Source organism: Typopeltis vanoorti, chromosome 21, assembly GCF_054136105.1.
Source record: "Typopeltis vanoorti isolate ZY-2024b chromosome 21, IOZ_Tvanoo_1.0, whole genome shotgun sequence".
Taxonomy (NCBI): domain Eukaryota; kingdom Metazoa; phylum Arthropoda; class Arachnida; order Uropygi; family Thelyphonidae; genus Typopeltis; species Typopeltis vanoorti.
In genome coordinates, this window is record NC_143569.1 from 98421439 (window position 1) to 98447579 (window position 26141).

Consider the following 26141-nt stretch of genomic DNA (forward strand, 5'->3'; position numbering starts at 1 on the left):
TAAGATCATATGCAAACATAATGAAAATGCATAAAATCTTACATAAAAAGAATAAACACAATAAATAGATAAAATATAGAAGAAAATTGATTGGCTCTTTATTTTTGAGTATTGTACAGATCGTTGATTTCGCCATAGCAAACTGCATAGCAAGATCAGAGACATGAACGCCATTTTCATGTTTGGATATGATTTCTTTTTTCATCTCTATCGTGGTTCTAACAACTTTTCTTTTCGCTTTGCGGCTTAATTAATAGTAATTTATGAAAAACAAAAAAAAAACACAAAGAAAATCAAGAAAACTCGCTGCAAATTCTAGCAGGCGTCTGCACTGAACGAAGGCTGCCATGTACCTGATGCTTTCCCACCTTATAGCTCAGCACACGAAGCAAGCGGTTGCCATTTGCCTGTTCGGGAACCGGAATTCTTTTTGGAAACCGCCGTTTTTTGTTTCAAAAATATGTTCGGGAACCAAATTGTTCGAGAACAGAGGCGTTCGACAAACCGAGGTTCCACTGTAAAATATTATTGTGCAATTCTCTACTAATGAGTTTAGTCTCTCACAGATTACTTATACAGATGACAGGATTCTAATTGTTTCTAATTTGATTCTAATCCTATTTCTGGCCAACTAGCTACTTCATGCCTAACAAATTCAAGCAATCACATCCAACCTATTTATAACCTACTATTATTATGCAACTTGGAATTAATCTGATCATCAGTTTACCAAACAAGAAGTTAGCAATGTTTTTGCAGAATTAATAACAGCTTGCACTGTGTAGAAGGGTGGTCTGAAATGTTCTTGGCCTCGACCATAGATAGTAACACTATTGGCAAGATTTTTTTTAAGTTGGTACATCTGTCATAAGCATCCATGTGAAATTGCAAATCATTCTATCAAGTAGTTTGTTTTATACACTGTAATCAAAAGCAAAACTGTTGTCTGTATCCCTTGAAATGGATAAAATTGAGTATCACGCGGTTATAAAATTCTTTATAAAAGAAGGTTTAACGCCAAGAGAAGTTTTAATAAAAGTCTATGAGCACTCTTCTCCTTCATTTTCAACAATTAAGAAATAGGCTGACGAGTTTAAACGTGGCCGTACCAGCCTTGAAGATGATCCACGTGAAGGAAGTCCAAAAAGTGTAACAACACCAGAAATCATTGATCGAGTGCACGATATGATGTTGGATGACCGTCGAGTCAAAGCGCGTGAAATTGCTGAGACTATAGGCATTTCAAAAGAACGTGTAGGATATATTTTGCATGAAGAATTGCATATGAAAAAGCTTTGCGCAAGATGGCTGCCACGCTTGCTCACAGAAGTTCAAAAACGAACTCACATGAAAATCTCTGAACAGTGCTTATCTCAGTTGGAGCATTTTAACAAGAATAAAACTGATTTTGTGAGTTGATTTATTACTATGGATGAGACTTGGATTCATCAAAACACACTAGAATCCAAACAGCAGTCAAAACAGTGGACAGAAGCATTTTTCTTTGAATCAACAGGTGATCGCAGCTATAGAGAGGTATTTTGCAGATCTTACTGAGAACCACTACAGGGACAGAATAATTGTCTGGAGCATTGCTGGAATAAATGTATTAGTCTTAAGGGAGATTATGTTGAAAGATAAAAATAATTTTGAAATTATAAATTTGTTTTTTCATTGTTAGGCAGAGAACTTTTCAGACCACCTTCGTATTATTATTATGTTAACTGAACTACTCTCTTCAGATGAGATCAAGTGGTCATCTTGGTTATGGATAAATTCTTTAATGCTATCCATAGATCCAGCATTCTCAAACCCTTGGTCTTACTTATTACATGCTGTTTTAGGTAATTATTTCTCAGTAGCCACACAAATTCCATTCTATTTCTGCTGAGGTTGACTTCCTGCTTCCACTCCTGTTAGATTCGGTTCTTTTTCTATCATCATGAGCAATAACTTTTCCATGTCAAGTTCTCTCTGTCTTCTCTGAAAATACAGTATCCTTAAATTATATCCCCATAACTATATTCTCCTCAATCAATAAAGACTCACTAGCACCTATATTTAACCAAGTACAGTGACCAATATTAAAAACTCCTCAATCCTGTTCCTGATGTTTCATCAGTAAACATAAATTGTAAATCTCCTTTGGACCAAAGACTCAAGGCAATTACCAAAATGTAACTTCAGTTATCTCATTCTGATCAGTGACCTCAGATAATAAAGTTTAGAATTCTTTGGTCATTTTTATACTGACTTCCTACTCACTTTCACCTCAAGGATGCCTGCACTGATACACATTTGCATGTTTCTACCCTACAAGCACTAATTTTTCTGATTCTACATGACTTCACTCACACAACATTTTTTCCAGATACCTAATTCCAAATTCAAGTGTAGACTTCCATTCAATATCAATCTTGTCTTCTATTAAAGTTGCTCCATACATCAACAAACTTTTATACCATTCCTACTATAAACCCAAAAAAAATTATAAATTAAAGATGCCAAGAAATGATATTCTTGGTTTAATCGTTTGTCCTAGCATAAACAAACAATGTCTGAGTGTGAAGTACCTTCATGACTGGGCTACTTGTATATATAGAAGCTAATTACTTCACATCAGTTGCCTTAGTATCCCATAATGCAAAGCACACACACACACACACACACACACACACACACACACACACACACACACACACATCTTTTCAATGTATATAATGCAATGAATTATGGAAAGGGACACTCCCCACACCAGTTTTGACCTGTATTAAAGACTAATCAGTGGGAACCAGATCCAGAAGATACCAAGATTGAAGTAATGCAGAAGTCATATATTACCCATATACAAGTAGTTAACTAAACACATCCGAAAGGGTGTATGCTTTGCATTATGGGATACTAAGGCAAGTGATGTAAAGTCATTAGCCTCTATATAGAAGTAGCCCAGTCGTAATGGTACTTCATGGGCAAACATTGTTTGCTTACACTTGGATAAAGGATTTAACCAAGAATATAATTTATTGGTATCTTTAATTTATAGTATAATCAAGTGAAAAAGCTTTCAACATCTATCTGTAATACGAAGTTGTTGTGTCGGAAAAAGTGATGAGTCATCCCTTTTTCCCACCCAACGTTACGTTACCTCAGAAGGAAGGGATAAGGACATGCTTATGCCTCCTGATGGGAAATGTACCGAATAATGTCCCATGAAAATGTAAATAACCAGATGTGTAAATTCTAAACACTGTTAAGATAGCCCATATGTTTATTGAGATAGTAATTGTGAATGAATTATAGTAGAAAGTCATGTAGTATTAACAAATAAATGTGTATAAGCTAAGTACAAGTTTAAGGCATGTAAAGACAGTTCATAGCCACGGCGTCCAATCGGCTGCTGCTGTATGCATGACGACACCGCCGAGTGAGGGAGCTGTTTTGGAGTATAAAAGTTTCGGCGGGAGTTCGAATCGCTCTCTTATCTCTTATCTCTGGTGTCTCGTCTCCGAGTTTCGTCGGCACCAAGTTTCCCGTAGGAGAGCTATGTAGAGCTTGCCGCCACGTGTAGCAAGGATCTCCCCTTACTATGCATGTTACATCGGTCAAAGCTGCAACTACAATGTGAAAGAGAGAGCCGCTGATGAAATCCACATCAGCGTACAGATCTGTGCATGAGTGTCTTCGGTTCGTGTAGAACAAAGGAACAAAGCCCGCCATCAGAGGAGGTACAGTGAACAGTTCAGAATACCTAGTCAAAGCAAGAACAGTAAGCGAAGATTTCTTATATTAAAAGTTGAATTAAAGTATCCGTGGAATAAAGAAACAGAAGTTAAGAACACACTCTATTTACGTGTTGTGCCATAGGAACAGTCTGCAATTTGGACACTTTTGTCTACTGCTAAGAAGAAAGCATATTAGGCTCCAGCCAAACAGGAGGCCGAGCTCCAGACTGTTTAAGATTTAAGAAAAGTAATGTCATATGATCAGAAAGTAGTTAAGTGTTAACAGATATTTTGGGGGAGAGAATTAAGTAGAAATAAGTACTATTGTCCTAGAGAATTACATGTCAGATTTATTGAATTGTCTAGTGTTTATATGTAATGTTTCATGTATGATATTATCAGGTAACTTAATTGTGAGAGTCTGAGGATAGATATATGTATAGAAGTGAGGAATTTATGTCCAGTAAGAGAATATAGTACAGAAGTTTTGAATTGTGATTTATTAAGAAAAAGGAACCCAGACTCTTTTAAGATTAAGAATTTAAATAACATGTATACTTGTCTTTGTGAAATAATAAATGTGTTTCTTTTTACATAATCAATTGAGTTTGTCATATCTTCTGCGGATTTGAATTATCGTTTGGAAAATTTTGTACCATGCATTTAAAGGGGAAACCAATAGTGATATGAGAATAGGGACCACGACTGCATACATCTTGATCCCTATACTTTCCTTTAGTATTGTTGAATAATGTATCAGAATTTAGTTGCCGGCTGGTGCAGTCTATAATCTATACAAATTTGTCGGCAACCGAAGTCTGATAGCAAGAGATACAAAAGTTTAATGTTAAAGTAAAGTAAAAGCCAAATTAAAGACAAAACTACAAAACGTGGGGATATAACAAAGTGTTTTAATAGTAGGATGTGACACCTTCTATATAATTGGAGTTGTAGTTAATGTAGTTAAGATAAGGTAGTTCAGAGGTTAGTGACCAGATGGTGATTCATCCTATAATTACCTATGCCTCCCCAGCTTGGAGCCACACCTCCAAAGTTAACATATTAAAATTACAAGTGCAAAACAAATGCTTGCGAATGATATTACATGCTCCATGATTCATCAGAAATGAACAGATTCACCATGATACCAATATTCCATATAACTCCTCATTCCTTCACTCTCTAGCAGTAAAGTTCTTTTCTTAAGTGATGAGGATATATTAGAAAGAGTCCAGAGAAGCCTGACTAAGGCCATAACTGGTCTCTGCGATATGACACATTGCAGGAATGCAGTTTGCAAAAGTCTTATGAATAGGAGGGAGAGAGGGGATATGATTGAGACATCATTTAAATTGGTAAAGAGTTGTTACCAAATTAACGTGAAAGAAATCTTTTGTAGAATAGCAGAAGGGGTGGATCAAGAGGACATACCTCAAAATTGTATAAGGAGGGTGTCAGCAGAGACATAAGAAGTAGGTTCTTTGCATGGAGAGTGATTGGTCAGTGGAATGCTTTGCCTGACACTGTGATGAATGCAGATATATTGAATAGATTTAAAGAATGGTTTGATAGGCTTTTTGTGTAACACTGTTTGCTCCTGTGATGAATGTTTTGACTCCATGGAGGTCTGGTGTTAATAATAATAATAATAATAACGAGAGTTCTACTAATGGAATACATAGCCCTTCATCTGTAGATTCCAAAAATCAAACCTTATACTTAGTTACATTAGACTGTCATTCTCATTCATTAGTCCACTTTTCCAGCCTATTCAAATCTCACCTGAGGAGCCACTATGTCAGCACCATTCCTAAGAAACTTCCCCAGCTTCACATCATCTACAAACAACTCAATATCTCCCTTCCGTCCATTTACAATATAGTTGACATACTGAATAATAATGGTTCTAGTAGTGAGTCCTGTTGAATCCCACTTTTAGCTTTTCTTCTCTTCCTCTTTGATACTGTTCCCCACCCACAACTCTGATATTTGCCAGATAGCTGTACCATTCCAATCAATTAGCCTGAACTCACTAGCTACAACTTTCCATAGTAATCTGTCAAATGTTTTTGCAAAATTCAGAAAATGCAGAATATGCATTTCCCTCATCAACTTCTCTTGTTATCTTCTTATAAAATATGTCCAGATTATTAAAACAAGATTCTCCTTCAACAAGTTTGCTCTGATTTTTATTAAAAAAAAAGTAAATGAAATTTATTTCAATCATCAGACCATACTATTCTTTATGCAAAACTCTGTTCCTACTTCCTTTCATAAGACCTTCATATAGCTCCTTTAAATGATCTCTGCTTCATCTCTCACCTAATTCAATATCTACTCTGCATCAATCTGGCATTCTTCAGATGTTGGTGAGTTCCAAACATCATCAATCTATGTCTCAATCATATCACCCATTCTCCTCCTACCTACCAAACTCTGCAGTTTGCATTCTCTTGTTTCTTTTCTTAACCAATATTATGCAGTCCTAAAAAATGATACTTACTCATTGTCATTATATTATTATGGCACTTCTAAGATTTATCATCATAACATTATTATTCATTGGCCTTCAATTTTGTTCCTTCATCTTTCCATTCTAAAAGTTCAACCTGTTGCATAAATTAATACTTCTGAAATAATTAAAATTAATGTTATCTAAATATTAATATACCTTATTAGAGCATCACTAGTACTTTCTGATTGAATTTTGATAAAATAACAAAAAGTTTAATGTCCAAAGATATATTATTGACTGCAGGATAATCCACACTAAAAATATACTTACTCAATTACTGATGAACTTTTTTCTTTTTTAGATTGTTCAACATGAATTTCTTGTATCATATCACTACCATCAAAAATAAGAATCCTTCCATCTGCAGTACCAACTGCAATCCACTCTCTGGGAAGCCAAGTATGACATAAGTATTCTGTTTTAACTTCATACTTCATTAAAGCTTTCTGGGAAATTTCTCCTTCTTCATATGTGTAATAACGAAGGAAGTTTTTCCCAATAGCTACAACAACATTGGGCTCTCGAGGATTAAACGAAATCTAAATTAATAAACAAAACAAAGAAATGTATATGAAACAAAGTAAAGTTTAATTATTACAAATCATCTCATTACTCTTTCTCTTTCCAAGAATAAACTTTCCAAATATGCATAGCAGTGCAATAAAATGTGTAATTGGATATACCATGCATAACTGTACGAAAATCAACCCAAAATAAGCTTGTTAAGAAACTAATTTCTCAATAAATAAAGATTGTATTAAATTTACTATGGGTACTGACTATTCTATAAAGTATAATGCTCATCTAAAAAAAAAAAAGTTACAAGTAATATTTTCTTTCTTCAAGTTTCTAAATTACAAATTCATCTTACCTCATAAACTTTAGCTTCAGGTTGGAGATTGGTAGGATTAAAGGTACATTCAACATGTTTTTTCTCTCTATGCCATAAAACAAAAGTCCAATCAGGTTCACCTCCTTGAGCTGCAATATAAGTATTATCAGATGCAATACAAAGAAACTCAAAAGTTATATCATGCTCTACTTGTGGTAAAGTCCTTTTCTTTGAAGCAGTTTCAAGATCATATACTATTACTGTGGGTTTCTCACTTCCTTTATTGGCAATGTACAAAAATTTGCGAGAAGGCCCAAGGCACACAGAAGTCACATGTGTAGCTTCACTGCATAGGACAAACTGCTGTATACCCTGATTAACATTATGCAAAACAGCTACTCTACCAGCAAGATATAAAACTGTATGCTCACTGGAGAAGAATATTCCTCTTTTTGTAGTTTCATTTAAGCCAAAAATATGTTTCAACTTTACTATTGGTACAGCCATCCGACTTTTTAACAAAAATTCTAGTAATGAATAAAACTGAAAAAAAAAAAATAAATAAATAAAAGTAAAAATAAAATTATTGTTTCAGTCCTAAAATAACATTATTATTTTAAACAACAATGAAAAAAAAATTATACCCTAACAAATAGATAAATTAGCAAAGAAAACAGCATATTAGTTTAAATTAAAAATCAAACTTTTTTTTTGTTTCATTTAGAAATGATACACTGATCTCTCATTCAGTTATCATGGCTGATGAATTTGCTAAATGAATCTGAATTCCCCAAAACAATATAAAGAAATATAACATAACTATTCTGTTGTTTTTTGAAAATGTTAAACATATACGGAGGTAGCAGGGTTTTTTCTCCTGGAAACTCAGATTTTTCATCCCACATACAGACAAATCGGCCCTTCAGAACACACACAATTTACAGACAAAAAATACTAGTGGTGGGCAGTAGATGGAGATTATTGGTAGTATAGGTTCAGTGTAGTAGTGGAGACAGTTGTATAGTAGGTGTCCTCCCGCGATGAGTCTTCGGACTCCTTGGAGGTGTCACGAATAATAATAATAATAATGTTTTTAAGTTTGTATCCATACTACACTGTCTGGAATTACAAAGAGTTATATTATTATTATTATTATTATTATTATTATTATTATTATGTGACACCTCCAGGGAGTCCAAAGACTCATCGAGGGAGAGTGTGCCCACAGCATTGAACGATTGATCCCTTCCAACTACTAACCATGCTCAAACTTGCTTAACGTTTTGCATGAGCCATTAGCAGCAGAGGCTCTACCAATCGACCAACCTTTGCTGGCATGTAAAGACCTAGATTTGAATTCCATTTCAGACACAAAGAACCTTTATACGGGCTATTCAACTGAAGATGAGTTAGCCGGTCTCGTAGGCAGGTGGTAGGGTTTTTCCATCATACAAAACAGATAAATCAGCCAGAAGAATATTTGAAATTTTTCAGACATAATACACCTGCTTCAAAGCCTTAGTTGCTTCAACCATAATTTTAAATCTTGATTGGAAGAGAAATGGAAAGGTTGGGTTAGTGAACAAAGGAAGGGTGATTATTATGGGTGATTTTAATTATGGCAGTATAAATTGGAATGAAGAGATAGCATTTGGAAATAAGGAAAATGAATTTCTTGAGTTCTTAAGAGACAGTGTCTTAGGCAGCATGTAAAGGAGGGCACACGAGGATAGAGAGTTTTAGATCTGATCATTTGATCAGAGGATGTGATTGTGAGTTGGATTTCGTACTTCCTTCTAGTTGGTGAGAGTGATCACCTGGGTTATGGCTAGCCATATGAAGACTTCTGTGAGGAAAGGATGTATGTGGAATTATAAGGCTGGTGATTATAAAAAGATTAGGAGACAGCTTGGAGCTATAGCACGGAATGAAGTGTAGCAGGAGGAGATAAATGAAGCATAGGAACTAACCAAAAGATATTTAATAACACCGATGTGCAAACATATTCCAAAAGTCCAAAAACTGAATCAAGGGTATCAAGTGATGAATAAAGGGATTAAGCATAAAATTTGGAAGAAGAGGATACTGTGAATGCAGTACAAGATGAATAATGGTAGCAATCAACTGCATGAGGAGTATAAAAAGTAGGCCAGGAAAGTGACTCAGTTGGTAAGAACAACAAAATTACAGTTTGAGCAGAAATTAAGAAATCAGGCCAGGAAAAACCCTTGAGACTTTTTCAGATATGTGGCAAATGGAAGGAAAAATGATTATGGTAAGATGATGTTAAGGAATAAAAATGATAGAATGGTAACTGCTGCAAAAGACATTGTTGAGTTATTCAGTGAACAATTTATAATGATGTTTCATCCTCATCAAGATAAAATTATGAAAAACTCAGGTGTAGAGGGCATAGGAGCAGATGGCTTAATTGTGAGTGAGAAGGAGGTATGTGAGAAAATAAATAACCTTGATGTCAATAAGGTCACAGGATTTGATGACATATCACCACATGTCTTAAGGAAATGTTCCCGGGAATTGACAGTAGCATATCTGTTTAATAAGAGTCTTACAACAGCACCGGCTCCAAGAGAGTAGAAAAGAAGATAAAACTGTTCCACTGCATAAAGGTAGTGCATAAGGCTGTGACTACAAATTATTATTATTATTATTATGGGAAACTCCAAGGAGTCCTTAGACTCATTCAGGGAGGGCCTAAATATCATGTCAAGAACTATCCAACATTTGTGCAGTATCTATCATACTTTGTTTTGAACTCATTTACAGTCATGGCACCCACAACACACTCTGGCAACCTATTCCACTCATTCACCACTCTCTTCGAGCAAAAAACCTAGTTCTAACACCCTTGTTTACTACACTCTTACTTAGTTTCTATGAATAGTCCTTAGTTCTCCCACCACCTGACCTGTTCTGAAAAATTTCCTCTAAATTAATCTTGTAAAAACTCTTCAGTAATTTGTATGTCTCAATGATATCACCCCTTTTCTGCCTATCAACCAGTTTCTGTAACCCACAAATCTTCAACCTCTTCTCGTAAGGTTCATTCCATAGACCTGCTACTATCTTGGTCACTCACCTCTGGATCCTCTCCTCCTCCTCATCACCAAGAAGCCCTGACGGCCAGAGCTGCGTGCAGTAGTCAAGAAGGGTCTTATCAAGGCACGATAAAGAGGAACAATAACCTGCTTGTCTCTGCTCATCAAAGTTTTCTTCAGTAACCAAGTGATCTGATGATTTAGCCACTTATGCTATGTGTCACCTAAACTTTAACTCCCTATCCATTAATACTCCCAAATCTCTAGCTTCATTAATTTCCTGGAGCACAATTCCACCAATGTGATATACAGCTGGTAATATTTTCACTCCAAAATGCACAACCTTCCACTTTGCCACATTTAACTGACAACCAGTTAAAGATTAATTCAGAGGATATTTTTGAGATCAGGACTGGTGGTGGGAGAACTAGGGGCTACATATGGAAGCTGGGCAAGAGTGTGGTTAGCAGGGGTGTTAGAGCTGGGTTCTTTACTTTTAGAGTGGTAAATGAGTGGAATAAGCTGCCAAAGTCTGTTGTGGGTGCTATGACAGTGAGCGAGTTCAAGGCAAGGTATGATAGATACTGTGAGAATGTCAAATAGTTGTGTGGACATGGAGTTTAGGGCCTCCCTCGATGAGTCTAAGGACTCCCTGGAGTAGCTAGCCCGAAATAATAATAATAATAATAATAATAATAACCATTTTCCTTTGCCTATTCTGCCAATCTATCCAAATCATCCTGTAAAATTTTGACATAACTGTTTTGGATCACAGAGGAACTGTTCAGTTCCTCTGTGATCCTTTCCTATATCATTAAGGAACAAATTAAACAGTACTGGCCCAAGAACAGAACCCTGTGACACATCACTAGTCACAGGTCTTCTTTTGGACTCTACTCCTGAATAACCTACTCTCTGATATCTCTCTATCAGCCATTCTCTTATCCATCTCACCAACCCTATATCCATATCCCATGCTGCAGTTTCCTGATTAGAATTCCATGTGGTATCCTGTCAAATGCCTTTGCAAAGTCCAGAAGTATCACTGTTGAGAGTTTATTTTTCACTTGGTTAGACTATAATAAGTTTAGTTTAATCCTTTATTCAAGTATGAGCAAACAAAGTTTGTGGGTAAGGTACTGGGGTAAGGTAGTGCAACACCTCACATAATACAAAGCACATCTCCTTGCAGAGATGTGCTTTGCATTATGGGAGATACTGAGATAGGAGTAATGAAAGCTTTCTCCACCTTTGCAACGAGTTGCCTGGTGTTGCACTACCTTACCCCAGTCCTGAAGATACTTTCAGGCGCAAACTTGGTTTGCTCACACTTGGATAAAGGATTAACCTAAACTTATTATAGAAGTATCACTATAAATCCATTACCTTTATCCAACTCAGCTGTCACTGTATTATAAAATGTCAGCAAGTTACTGAGGCATGACCTTCACAAAACCATGCTGCCCCCATACAGTATCCCATTTCCATCTATCCATTCCTGTATTTTGCTCTTGACCAACTTCTCCAATACTTTGACAACAACTCCTGATATGCTGATTGCTTGGTAATTTGCTACATCGGTCTTGGAGCCTCCTTTATGCAATGGAACTATTTTCTCCTCTTTCCACTCCCTCGGAACTAACCCAGAGCTGAGATTTAGATTAAGGGCATGATCAAGGGCACCAACAATTCCCTTGCCACTTCATGTAAAACTTGAGCTGGTTACCATCCAATCCCACAAATGTCACATTAAGATTTTGTAATATGCTATTCACTTCCATTTCATTTACTTCAGTTTCCATATAAGCCTCTGGCTCTCTTATTCCTACAATATCACAACCTGGATAATATACCCTTGCAAAGTGTTCACTTAGTAATTCTACTATTTTAACTAAATCAGTTACCTCCCTACCATCGACATTCAATAAAATCATTCTAACATATACATTCTTTCTCTTACTCATAGTATATCGAAAGAACTGTTTGGGATTCTCTTTAGCCTGCACTGCTAACATCCTTTCATAATCTACTTTTGCCTTTCTTGCCACACTAGTTACCCTTCTAAAAAATTGCCCACAGCTGATAGGCCAAAATCATAACAGCAGTATTCTCTGTGGTTGTCAGTGTGGGTTTGTTAAAGAGAGATCATGTTTTACTAAATTACTTCTACATATACTATAACAAGGTGACGAATGTCTTGGACAAGGGAAATGCATATACAGTGGTATACTAAGATTTTGCAAGAAGCGTTTGATAGACTCCCACACAATAAGCTGCTAACTAAATTGAAACGAATGGGATTGGATAACAGAATAGTGAGTTGGATTGATGACTGGCTGTCAGAGAGGTATTAGAAATTTGTGTATAGGAATGCAGTATCCTGAAAGAGGAAAGCCACTATTGGAGTCATTGTGGTTCAATATGTATATTAATAATATTGGGATGGGTTTAACTGGTGGTATGCAGATGATGCAAATTATGGAGCGCAATGCAAACTCAAGCAAATGTAACTGTCTTACAAAAGGACTCGAATAGATTATATGAATGGTGGTGGTGGTGGGTGATAGATGGCTGAGAGTTTTGCAAAGAGTAAGGTTTTGAAATTTGGTAATCAAGGATGGGATGTAAAGTACACACTTTGTGGGGAAACTTTAAAAGAGGTGGAGCAGATGAGCGATCTGGGAGTGGTGGTGGGCAAGGACCTGAAATTCAGAGGGCTACATTGCACAAGTTGTGAAGTCGTGAAACTCAGATAATGCCAATGATGCAGAGAACCCTTATGTGCAGAAATAAAGAGGTTATGATTCCAATGTATAAGGCCTTGATCTCCATATGGATTATTGTGCACAGATGTTAGAAATGGTCCAGAGAAGGTTCACAAAAGTGGTCAGTGGTCTTTGGAATGTGGAGTATGAAGACAGATTGAAAAAATATAAATTGCCAAGACTTGTGAATATCAGGAGGTGGGGGGGGGGGGATAAAACCGAGACATAAGTTAGTCACGGATTGTTATCAGGTTGACATGGAAAAATTTTTCATAGGATGGTAAAGGGGTTAGAACAAGAGGTCATCCCTGGAAACTGTATAAGGAGGGCATGAGGAGCAGATTCTTTGCATGGAGAGTTTTTTTTTTTTTTTTTTTTTTTTTTCTTAATCCCATGGTATTATTACACCATATCATAGAGGTCAAATTCATGTATTTTATACAGCACCTTTACTGGGTTGTTATAAAGTTCACATTTGGAAATATTCATACAATTTACTAAATGCATTGGCAATGCTTCCTCGATGTTACAGATTTTGCGGATGGGGAAGACTTTTATGTCATTGCTAAACTTGATTGGTCTTGTGTGGCCGCTCTTGAGGCGAGAGATCATGGTAGTGGCACAGCGATTAAATTTGGAATTCATGGAAGCTCCTGGTTTTTCTGCTGAATACCACTGGTGAACCAAGTCCTGGAGAATCGTTCTTTTTATGCTTTCTTTTAGAGTGGTTTTAAAAAGATCGAAATTTGTGGTATCACTTAATGTTGCAGCCATTTTTGCTACTTCATCTGCAGTTTCATTTCCCTTTAATCCCACATGGAATGGAATCCATTGGAAAATTATTTTGGAATCCTTATGTAGTTTGTTTATTTTTTTTGCTATGTCTCTAAGTATTTCTTGATGGCTGGTATAGCAGTTCTTAATAGCTTGAAGGGCTACTAAGGAATCTGCGAAAATATAAATTCCTTTGGGTTTTCTTTATCCAAATGTTGCAATGCTGTCTTAATGGCTATTAATTCTGCATGGTATGAGTTGCATCCAATACTGATAGTTGTTTTTAGTTCTACATTTTGAGAGCCATAGATGAGTACTCCACTCCCAGAATTGAAATTTGGATTTTTGGAGCCATCTGTGTAGATCTTTATTGAGTCAGGTCCATATTTCATTATTTTTGAAAGAGCTCATGATCTCAAGATTTCAGGGTTTTCTAGACTTTTTTCTCATGTTTTCCTATTTAAAAATCGATAACTATATTTTTCCTGTCCTGATTTGTAGGAAATGCTGGGTAGTTGGCTATTTTGTTTGAACAATTCAAGGGAATTTTATTTTCCATGATTTCATGCATTGTTGATTTTTTCTTTATTTTCTGTATAAAACCCCAAATACCTTGGAGTTACTCTGGATCCATCACTAAGCATCAATAAACATATCAACAATGTTGCAGTCAGAGCAAAAAGAAGACTAAATATCATGAAAAGTAATCAGGTAAAGAGTTGGAAGCCGATGCTAAAACCTTAAAAGTCACATACACCTCTATTATCTGACCCATAATGGAATATGCTTCGCCTCTTTGGATGCAAACATCACAAACCAATTTAGATAAGCTTATAAAAATTCAAAAAAATGTAGCTAGAATCATATGTGGACTAAGGAATACAACTCCTGGAAAAATAACAGAATTCGAATCCAACCTTGTTCCTTGGCAAGAAAATCTTACTAAATTGGTTGCCAATTTTTAAAAAGTTCACTTGTTCTATGATGTACAAGGTTGGCTCTTTTTTCTACAGATTTAGTAAGATTTTTTTGCCACCTAATTTTTAAAGGAACAAGGTTGGATTAGAATTCTGCTATTTTTCTAGGAGTTGTATTCCTTAATGATTCTAGCTACATTTTTTGAATTTTTAAAAGTTTGTCTAAACTGATTTGTGATGTTTGCATCCAAAGAGGCGAAGCATATTCCATTATGGGTCAGATAATAGAGGTGTATGTGACTTTTAAGGTTTTAGCATCGGCTCCCCACTCTTTATCAGAGATACTTTTCATATTTAGTCTTCTTTTTGCTCTGACTGCAACACTGTTGATATGTTTATTGAAGCTTAGTGATGGATCCAGAGTAACTTAACTCCAAGGTATTTGGGGTTTTCATTAAATGTAATTAATTGACTGTTTAGCTTGATATTTGGTCTCCACTTTCTGAGGTGGTTATTAATGGTAAATACACAAATTTCTGATTTAGTAGGGTTAATTTTGAATTTTTGGTTTTCACAATATGTAGATAAACTTTCAATTGCTTTGTTTAAGTGAACTTCTGCTGTTTCTAGGTTGTTGTGAGCTGAGAATAGGACCAAATCATCAGCAAACGTAGATATCGTTGTTTCTTTATTTATATTTTTATCTAAGTCGTTTAAGTAGATGGAAAAAAGGAGTGAACTCAAAATGCTGCCTTGAGGGAGTCCCTGTCTTATTTTCACTTTCTTGGAAAAGATATTATTTATTCTAACTCGAATTGTTCTGTTTCTTAGAAAGTCATAGATCCAGTTTAGAATTTTCCCTTCTATTCCAATATGACAAAGTTTGGAAAAGAGTTTTTGCCTCCACACCTTGTCAAAGGCATTGCTAAAATCTATAAAAGCTGCATTGGTGGATTTGGTCTGGAAGTTATCTTGAATTGTCTGGGTTAAGTAGAAAAGTTGATCAGTTATTATTATTATGGGTATCTCCATGGAGTCAGAAGACTCATCGCGAGAGACCCAAACTATCAAAACAATATCTATCATATCTCTTCTTGAATTCATTTACAGATGAAGAACTCACAACTGAGTCAGGCAATGCATTCCTCATTCACCACGCTCCAGGCAAAAAACCTCATTCTCACACCCTTGTTAACCACACTTTTCCTTAATTTTCAAGGATGACCTCTTGTTCTTCCATCAATATCACACAGCTGAAACATTTCCCCTGCATCAATCTTATAAAAACCTTTTAGTAATTTAAATGTTTCTATCATATCCTCTCTTCTCTGCCTATCAACCAACCTCTGCAATCCACAAGCTCTCGATCTATCAATGTAGTGAGCATATTTTACATCACACCAACTTAGTTGCTGTCCTCTGAACCCTCTCCACAACCTCCTCATCTCCAAGGAATCCAGGTGACCAGACCTGAGCACAGTAATCCAAATGTGAAAATATCAAAGCTTTATAAAGGAGAATAATAACCTCTTTATCTCTGGATGTTAGTGTGTTCCTCAATAACCAAGTAATCCTATGTGCAATCTTGGACACCTTAGTAATGTGTCCCCTGAACTTCATCTCCCTATCCACCAACATCCCCAAGTCCATAGCCTCATCAATCTCTTGGAGTACCGTTCCATCAATGTAGTACACAGCTGATAATCTTTTAATCCCAAAATGCATAACTTTACACTTTTCCACATTGAACTGACATCCATTACCTTTTGCCCATTTTGCCAGCTTATTTAAATCATCCTGCAACTCAACATCAGCTTGATTTTTTATTGCAATTCCCAACTTTGCATCATCAGCAAACAACTGAATATCTCCCTTTAAGCCATTTCCTATATCATTTATGTACAAATTAAACAACAGCGACTAAATAAAACCACGTAAAACCACAGTAATAGGTTTTTTTAATACACAAATATTTCAACCTAAGTGTCTTAGGATATCGTCAGTACAGTTGAGAACAATACTAGGAATAACATACAGTTAGGGCGCATGAATACAATGGAATCCAAATGCGTGGAGCAGGGCTTTCTAGTGTAAAAAAAAAAAAAAAAAAAAAAAAAAAAACATTAGATTATTTAGATTAAATTAAAATTAAATTATTTTACACAATTTTGTATGACAATTTCCCATACTTTAGGAATGGCAAGAACATCATTACAGTTTAGATTGGGTCTCAAAGTAGGGCTTCAGCACTTTCTTTATATAAACGTTCATGCTTGTATGAAGATCTGTGTAGAAGTTTGGTCTTTTCCCAGTGGATCCTATGGTTTGGGTTTTCAACTCCGTGTTGGGAGAGGCCGGACTTCTGCGGCTTGATGAGACGGATGTGATCTTGATGTTCAGAGATGCGTTTAAGAACAGATCTGCCTGTCTGCCCATAGTGCGACAGTTTACAGGAGCATGGTACCTCATACACACCAGGCTGTAACAGAAGTGGGAGTTTGTCTTTAGTCTATCAGAAAGCTCACTTCTGCTTAATCAGTTACGAGTTTCTAAACACGAATTGGCAACAAATAATTTAAAAATTATAGAATTAGAAGCAGAATTGTCAAACACATTAAATAAGAGTTGCTACAACTGATTATTAGTGTTTAAAAAAATTTGGGGACCAAAGCTTTTGATAAAAGTAACACTAACCTACATAAAAAATACCTCAATTTGTCAAAAGCGATCTAAGAAAAATATCAACAAATTACCATCCGAAAAATGGATGGTTAACTTATCTAACTGTCCTCTAACAGAAGATGAATTAAATGTTCTAGCAAGAGGTCATAAGTTTGCCATTCCTCCAAAATACTTTCCATATCTAGATTTTATACACAACATCGAAAGAAACATTGGCCACCTCTCCGGTATTGAAGCCAACAAACTTCGTTTTGAAATAGCAAAAATAATTTTTGATGCCAAACCTTCGGACTTAAATATTCCACCATCAGAATTGAAAGCTCGTACCACCTTAAAACATAATAAAAACATGATCATCACCAGAGCCGACAAGGGAAATACCACTGTGATTCTTTATACTCAGTCATATGACCAGAAAATGAATTTACTACTCCGAGATCAAAATACTTATACAAATTGTTTATTTCTTAATGGTATATATTAGAACACAGAAAAATAAGTAAATAATTAATTTATTAACTTATTGCTGATATTTCGCTGGTGATATAACCAGCATCTTGAGAGCACAAATCACAACATGCGAGACTATAACATGGTGTAATCAACAGACTAGTTAAACAAAATTGTAGCAGCAACACAAAGACTAGAGTCCTGATTTTGGCATCCTCTATCTGAAAAAAAAAATAATTGCAATCACATAAGACTAGAGTCCTAAACAGAGAAAAAATCGATACTAGTTTTATCTTAATATGACTGTCTCCCAGATTTTAGGCAAATTTATACAGCTATATTTGTTGAGATTTGGAGTGTGTTTCGGGGCTTCTGTTGCCTCTAAGAACAATCTCTCTGACTTGTAAGAGCTTCTGTGCAGTACTTTTTGTGTTCTTCCAGTTGATCCTGTGTGCAGGGGTATCCAGAGCATGGTCTGCTAGGCCCGACTTACCATAGTGTTAATGCCGGACGTATCTTTTGTGTTCACAGTTCTTCCTGTTTGACCGTAGTAGGCTTGATTACATGAGCAGGGTACTTCGTAGACTCCTGGATGTGATAGAGGAGGAATGCTGTCCTTGGGTGAGCGGATAAAGGTTGCTAATTTGCCACACGGTCTGAATGTGGTGCGTAGTTCATGTTTATTCAGAAATCTTGCAATCTTTTCGGATGTGCCTTTAATGTATAGGATGGTGACTGTTTTGTTGTAATTCTCTGTGGTGGATAGTGGGAGGGGTTTCTTAGGGGCGTTTAGTATTTTGTTTATCTTATGGGGATTATAGCCATTGGCCAAGAAGGTGTGGCATAAGTGAGCCAATTCAGCAGCAAGACCATTGTCATTGGAACAGATTGCTCTCGCTCTGTGGGTTAGCATTTTTAAAATGCCATATTGTTGAGAAGGGTGATGGTGTGATTGTTTGTGTAAATATCTCCCTGTATGTGTGGGTTTTCTAAAAACTGAAAATGATAAGGAACCATCTGGAAGACGTGTGATAAGTGTATCCAGGAAGGGCAGACAGTTATTTTTCTGTGTTCTAATATATACCGTTAAGAAATAAACAACATGTACGACGAACATATAAGTCTGTCCGCTCGTACTTATACAAAACTTGATTATGATTCCACAAAAAGACAGCTAAAGAAACTGAACAAGCTACTTGATGAAACAACTTCTTTAGATGGAGAAACTTTAAAAAAAATCAAGACATACCATGCCAGACCTCCTAGAATATGCGGTTTACCCAAACTTCACAAGAACGTCCCACTCAGACCTGTCGTTGATTCTATTAGCAGCCTGACTTACAAGTTAGTAAAATTCTTATCTAACCTTCTCTGTTCCCACATTGGCCACTCAGCCTCATCAATTAAAAATTCCACAGAGTTTCACGCTAAAATAAAAGACACTCAACTATTGGAAACCGACATGCTAATTAGCTTCGACATTGTCTACCTCTTCACTAATATCCCACATAAGGAAACAGTGGACCTGTTAACTAAAAAATTTTCGTCTGATATTGTTGAACTATTGAAATTTACATTTACGTCCGGTTACTTCACTTGGAAAGAAAAAATCTACAAGCAAGAGGAGGAAACAGCTATGGGGTCCCTCTTATCACCTAACTTGGCAGACCTGTTTAGAGAAGATCTTGAGGAAAACATTTTCGCGTTTCAACCCAAACCAAAAATCTGGCTACATTATATCAATGACGTCTTTGCAGTCTGGAGTCATTCCAAACAAGAGCTACATCTGTTTCTAGATAAAATAAACCTTCTTCACCCCCGTATCAAATTTACGTTAGAAAAAGAATCTCCACAGGGTATCTCTTTCCTGGATTTACACATCCAAAGAAAAGAAGACAGTTCCATCTCCACTTCTATCTATCAAAAGCCGACCTTTTCAGGTCACTACATCCACAACTCTTCTGCTCATAATCCTTCTCAAAAATTTGTCATCATCAAATCACTGGTAACCAGAGCACACAGATTTTGCTCCTCTGAGGAATCTCTAAAACAAGAATTGAAAATAATCAAAAACACAGTCATTCTAAATGGATACAATACTAAAACTACTCAAAAAATCATCAGCCACTTCTCCACACATCAACCTAGACAAGAACAAGCCCATAGGATTCCCATACCTTATGTCAAAGGCATCTCAGAGCGACTTTCAAAAATTATGAAAAAATACAATCTTGCTGCGACCTACAAACTCATCAACCAGATCTACAACTTGTTACCTTCACCTAAAGACCAACTCCCACCTCTGTTACTACCTGGTGTGTAAGAGGTACCATGCTCCTGTAAACTGTCATACTATGGGCAGACAGGCAGATCTGTTCTTAAACGCATCTCTGAACATCAAGATCACATCCATCTCATCAAGCCGCAGAAATCCAGCCTCTCCCAACACAGAGTTGAAAACCCAAACCATAGGATCCACTGGGAAAAGACCAAACTTCTACACAGATCATCATACAAACATGAACGTTTATATAAAGAAAGTGCTGAAGCCCTACTTCACAGACCCAATCTAAACCGCAATGATGTTCTTGCCATTCCTGAAGGATGGAAAATTGTCATACAAAATTGTGTAAAATAATTCAATTTTAATTTAATCTAAATAATCTAGGGTTTTTTTTTTTTTTTTTTTTTTTTTTAAGCTAGAAAGCGCTGCTACATGCATTTGGATTCCATTGTATTCATATGCCCTATACTAGGAATAACACTGTATGTTATTTCTAGTATTGTTCTCAACTGTACTGACGATGTCCTAAGACACTTAGGTTGAAATATTTATGTAATAAAAAAATCTATTATTGTGGTTTTACGTATGTTTATTTAGTCACGAATTCTCCACAGGTTTCTTTATATAATCATAAACAACAATGGCCCAAGCACAGAGCCCTGAAGCACACCACTGGTCACCTGTCTCATCCTGGACTGCTCCTCCATACACCACCAGTAGGTGGTGTATGGAGGAGCAGTCCAGGATGAGGTTTTTTTGGCCCAAACACAGAATGCAGAATAGGAAAATGGCTCAGGGAGCCATTTTCCTATCCATATCACCAGTTTAGTATCCATTCCCATCTGCTTCAATTTGTACAACAGTATTCCATGGGGTATCCTGTTAAAAGCCTTAGCAAAATCCAGAAGTATCACTGTGTAGCCATTTCCTTTGTCCAACTCAGATGTCATTCTATTATAAAAAGTTAATAAATTGTTAAGGCCGGATCGACCTTTAACAAAGCCATGTTGGCCCCTATAGAGTATCATATCCTGATCCACCCATTCTTGAATTTTGTCTTTAACCAACTTTTCCAATACTTTTACCACCACTCCCAAGATGGTGATTGGTCTGTAATTAACTACTGCAGTTTTAGAGCCACCTTTATGCAAAGGAACTACTTTGCCTTCCTTCCACTCCCTAGGGACCATACCAGAGTTCAAACTTAAGTTATACAAACAAGTAAGAAGCGTTGACAATTCCTTTGCACATTCACACAACACCTAAGCTGACATTCCATCTAAATCTACAGCAGTGTTTGCATTTAAATTTTGCAATATACTAAGTACCTCTAATTTCTTAACTTCAATTCTCACATTGGTTATTGCTACAGGTACAGAGATATCCTCACTTGGGTGATGGAATTTTGAAAAGTGATCACTCAGTAACTCTACTATTACATCTGAATTTGTTACCTCAATACCATCAGCACCCACTAAAGTTATCCTTCCGAGTCATTCTTCCTTTTACTTGCCACATAACAGAAGATCTCTTTGGGATTACCCTTGATCTCCTTGGCTAAGGTCTTCTCATAATCTGATTTAGCTTTTCTTGCTATGCTGGTAACCTTCCTAGCCTTGTACTGGGTGTACTGATTGCCTTTCTCCTTGTAAATTCTCCATAACATTTTCTTTTTTTTGCAGATCAAGCTTGATACTACTACTCATCCATCTAAAGCCTACCTTGTTTGTCTTCCTGACCATGTGGACACAATCTGATATTACCTTCCTCAAATACCCACTGATTTTATCCTATGCACCGCTAATATCTTTCCCCTGCAATATGTTCTGCCATGGGATAGCTGCAAGCTCACTCCAAAACTTGTTATAATTGCCTAACCTGAAGTTCCGTATATATCCCCTTCTTAAAAGAGAAATCCACAAATTTTCAACCTCCCAAGTCAATACTACATGATCGCTCTCACCAATTGGAGGTAACGAGAACACCTTACTTATGCATATATCCTCTGAACCAATGACCAGGTTCAACACTCTCACACCACGTGTCCCTTCAGTTATGTGCTGTTACAAGTAATTATCTCGTAGAAGATGTATGAATTCCATTTCCTTTTTTGCCACATGATATTTCCTCCTTCTAAATGATATCACCATAATTAAAATTAAATTAAATTAATTTAATAATAAAATTTAATAAATTTAATAAATAAAATTTAATAAATTTAATAAATAAAATTTAATAAATTTAATAAATAAAATTTTATAAATTTAATAAATAAAATTTTATAAATTTAATTAATTAAATAAATAAATAAAAATAAATTAAAATAAGTAAAATTAAAAGTTGTTGAGTGATTTCTAAAGGCAGCCTGAAAATGTGGTAGTATACTATTTTTGTTTAGATAGTAATTCAAACATTGGAGTATCATTTTTTCCATCAATTTGCCTGGAATTGAAGTCGGCGAAATTGGTCTATAACTTCATGGTTGGTCTTGAGGTTTGTTAGGCTTTAAGATTGGTATGATTGTGGCTGTGTTCCAGTGTTTTGGAGCTTTTCTTTGTTTTAGGCTATTGTTATATATGCAAAGTAGCCAATCTAGGGCTAGGGAAGGAAGATGTTTAATCATATTCCTTGTATGTTATCTGGTCCACATGATTTCTCTATATCTAGTCTCTCCAAGGTATCTCTCAATTCTGAGATTGTAAATGGATCCCAGAATAATTTGTTTTTATTTTTTGAGGAATTTGCAAGAATTTTTTCTGCTGTCGAGCCTGTTTTGATATTTGATGGTCCTTCCTAGTATTCATCTCTAGCTTGCTTATATTTTGAAAATGAAAGGCCAAAGCATTTGTAATCTCCCTGTCTCCAATTTTGATATTTCCACCTGGATCTTTTAGCATGTTAGTCTCACTTGCCGTTGGTAGTTTTCTTTGTAAATTAGCAGCCAGTTTCCAAAGTTTGGTATCTAAAGTGTTTGGATTTAAGTTGTGGCAAAATTCTTGTCGCGTAGTTCTTTGTAATATATTATATTTTTGTTTAATTTCAGCATTCATATCATTGTACTTGATACTGGTTTCTGGAGAGCTTCCAATTTTTAAGAGGTTAAATAATTCATTTTGTTTAATTATTTTACTGGCAAGTTCCTGGTGAACCTTTGTGTAGTCTGATATAATTTTTCTCTTGTAGGCCCTTTGGGATACTTTTCTTTGCTGCATTTAGGATGGTATTGGGATATTCAGTTGTTTGCAGATGATGCAAAGTTGGGACGAACCATAAAGAGTAGTGAAGATGTTGTGGCCTTACAAGAAGACTTGAATAAATTGAGTGATTGAGCACAGAAATGGGGATGCGAGTTCAATGTTGCAAAATGTAAGGTTTTAAAATTTGGAAAACAAAGATGGGATGCAGAATTTATGCTTGGTGAGAATATATTGTTGGAAGCAGAGGAAATAAGAGATCTGGGGGTGATAGTGGATAAGGATCTAAAATTTAGGGGACACACATCGCCAAAATTGTGAAGACAATACAAAGGCTTCTGGGAATGATGCAGAGGACACTGACGTGTAGAAGTAGGGAGATTCTTGTTCCGTTGTATAAGGCTTTGATTACGCCAAACATGGATTATTGTGCCCAGATTTGGTCACCGTGTTTTCAGAAAGATGAAGAAATGTTGGAAAGAGTCCAAAGGCAACTGACTAAGGTAGTTTCAGACCTCTGGAATATGAGGAAAGATTGAGAAGATGTAATTTGCAGAGTCTGGTGGACAGGAGGAAGAGGGGAGATATGATAGAGACCTACAAGTTGGTAAGAGGTTGTTATAGGATCAATGGTGGAGAAGTTCTACAGAGAATAGTGGGAGATCGGGGGAGAACCAGAGGTCATCCCTGGAAACTGTATAAAGAGGGCGTAAGTAGGGGAGTGAGAGGCAAGTTTTTTTCATGCAGAGTTGTGAATGATTGGAATGCCCTGCCTGAGAGTGTGGTGTCTGCAAGGAGTTTGAGTGTGTTTAAGACACTGTAAGACGAGATGTGTGTGTGATAAAAGGACCTCCCAAATGAGTCTTTGACTCCATGAGGTCTTGGTTGTTAATAATAATAATAATAAAGTTATGTAGTCTTTGTCTAAGTCATCATGGTATGTGTGATCTTTCAGCATTTTACTTACTACCTCCTTGTATTTCTCTCAATTTGCCTTCTAGAAGTTCCGATGATATTTTCTTTTTTGGGTAGGTCTAGTCATTTTTGGATTCATATTGATTAATATTGGGGTATGATTGTTTCCTACTGGTTCCAAAACAGACCAAATAGCTTCTGGAGACACCGCAGTAATATCTAGGGCATCTTTTGTACCATAAGAATGAGACAAATAGGTGTATTCTCCACTGTTGAGTTATTAGTCCTGTTTCATCTAAGAAATTACTCAGGTTTTCTCCTCTTGGGTTTATTTCCTCAGAACCCCATAACAGGTGTGTGCTATTCATGTCTCCTAAGATAAGAGTTTTCTTCAATAAGATGGGATAGGCTGGAAAGATTTGGTCCAGGTTTGTCAGGAGGATGATAATAATTGAATATGTTTAATGGCTTTTTACTTGGTTCCAGTATTTGGATTCCTTGTATTTCAGTTCCATCTGCTACTATGTCTAGTTCAACAACTTTATATGGCAAGTTTCAGATTAGTGTCAGAAGCCCTCCTCCATTTTGGTCTGTAGGCCTATCTTGTCGTATGATATCATAGTTTCTAATGTATAGTCTGCTGGTTTGTCGAAATTTGGTTTCCTAGATGCAGATAATATCAACATCATGTTTTCAGCTAGTAGTAATAGTTCATTTAGTTTTTCTTTGCTTGCTGGAGTAACGATACCATTTAAATTACATTGGATGATATTAATATTTCTTGTAATAGGTGGAATGATTTGCTCATTTCTCAACTCTGACATCATTTCTAAATCAAGAGTCGCATCAGCTGCCCCACACGCAGTAGCATAGGTAAAATGGAGAGTGGTTGATGAGTGGAATGCATTGCCTGAATGTGTTGTGAATGTAAACACACTGAATCAGTTTAAGGCACACTTGGATGAGTTTTGTGTGTTATAGTGTATACCTTCCACAATCAGTCACTGACTCCATAGAGATCAGATGTTAATAATAATGATAATAATAATAATAACATATATTATTGATAACATATAAATGATAATAATAATAACATATTTCCTGTGAAAGTAGTTAAGTAGAGAGAAAGAGCCTAGTGATATGTTTCTTTTGAATAACTGGAGATCATAGTATTTCGGGAAACCGAATAGGGAAGACTATTCCAAAGTGCAGAGGTAAACAGAATGAAAGAGGATTAGAAGTTGATTCAGTATGGTTGAAGCTGGAGAGCAACATGATGGTCTATGAAGGGTAGATCATTGATTAACCAAAATACCTTATTCTGGACAGCATCAAGCATTTGGTGACATTAAAAATCTAAGTTTGTCCAAAGATTGTTGAGATCACTGAAATGTAGTTGGCAGAAGAGGATGTTCTGAGGATGTAGAATAACATATACTGGGGATATTAAATGTTAGTGGATGATGGAGTATTACTTATGATATGTGACGAGTTGTGTCCTCTCATAATGGAGAATTTGGGATGATGGAGGGGAGGATTAAAAAGTGTATGGTATGAGTGTGAATAATATGGTATGATATTTAGTGGGATGTTGTTATAGGCCTAGAAACACAGAGAGAAAAGAGCAGGAGATGTTATGGAAGTTAAGTTTGGCAAGTGCATGATCAGTAAGGAAAATTTTAACTACAACAGTATAAACTGAGAAGAGGAAATAGCATATTATTATTATTATTATTCAGGCCTCCATGGAGTCAAAAGACTCATCGTGGGAGGTCCTTTCCTAAGAACATAAAGTCTGTCAAGACTCATCGAAGGGAGGTCCCCCCTAAGAAACACAAAGTCTATCATACCACTCCTTAAACTCATTGACCATTCTCACTCTCACCACTCCATCAGGCAATGCATTCCACAGTTCAACCACCCTCCATGCAAAGAAACCACTCCTCACCTCCTTGTTCACAGTTTCCTTTCGTAACTTCCAGGGATGGCCTCTTGTCATCACTCCCTCCCGCTGTTCGACCAAGCAAAAGAA

The 26141-nt window shown here is 36.2% G+C and overlaps 1 protein-coding gene across 1 annotated transcript in view; it reads right to left on the reverse strand.

Moving 5' to 3' along the window:
* tous (testes of unusual size) overlaps nt 1-7576 on the reverse strand; it is a 196028-nt gene extending 188452 nt beyond the window's left edge. The window contains exons 1-2 of the mRNA XM_090411201.1: nt 7109-7576; nt 6508-6776 (exon numbers count right to left, since the gene is read on the reverse strand). Of these exons, the coding sequence (XP_090267327.1) occupies nt 6508-6776; nt 7109-7576 (737 nt within the window). The remainder of the gene's footprint in view (nt 1-6507; nt 6777-7108) is intronic.
* Between the last annotated feature and the right edge of the window lie 18565 nt (nt 7577-26141).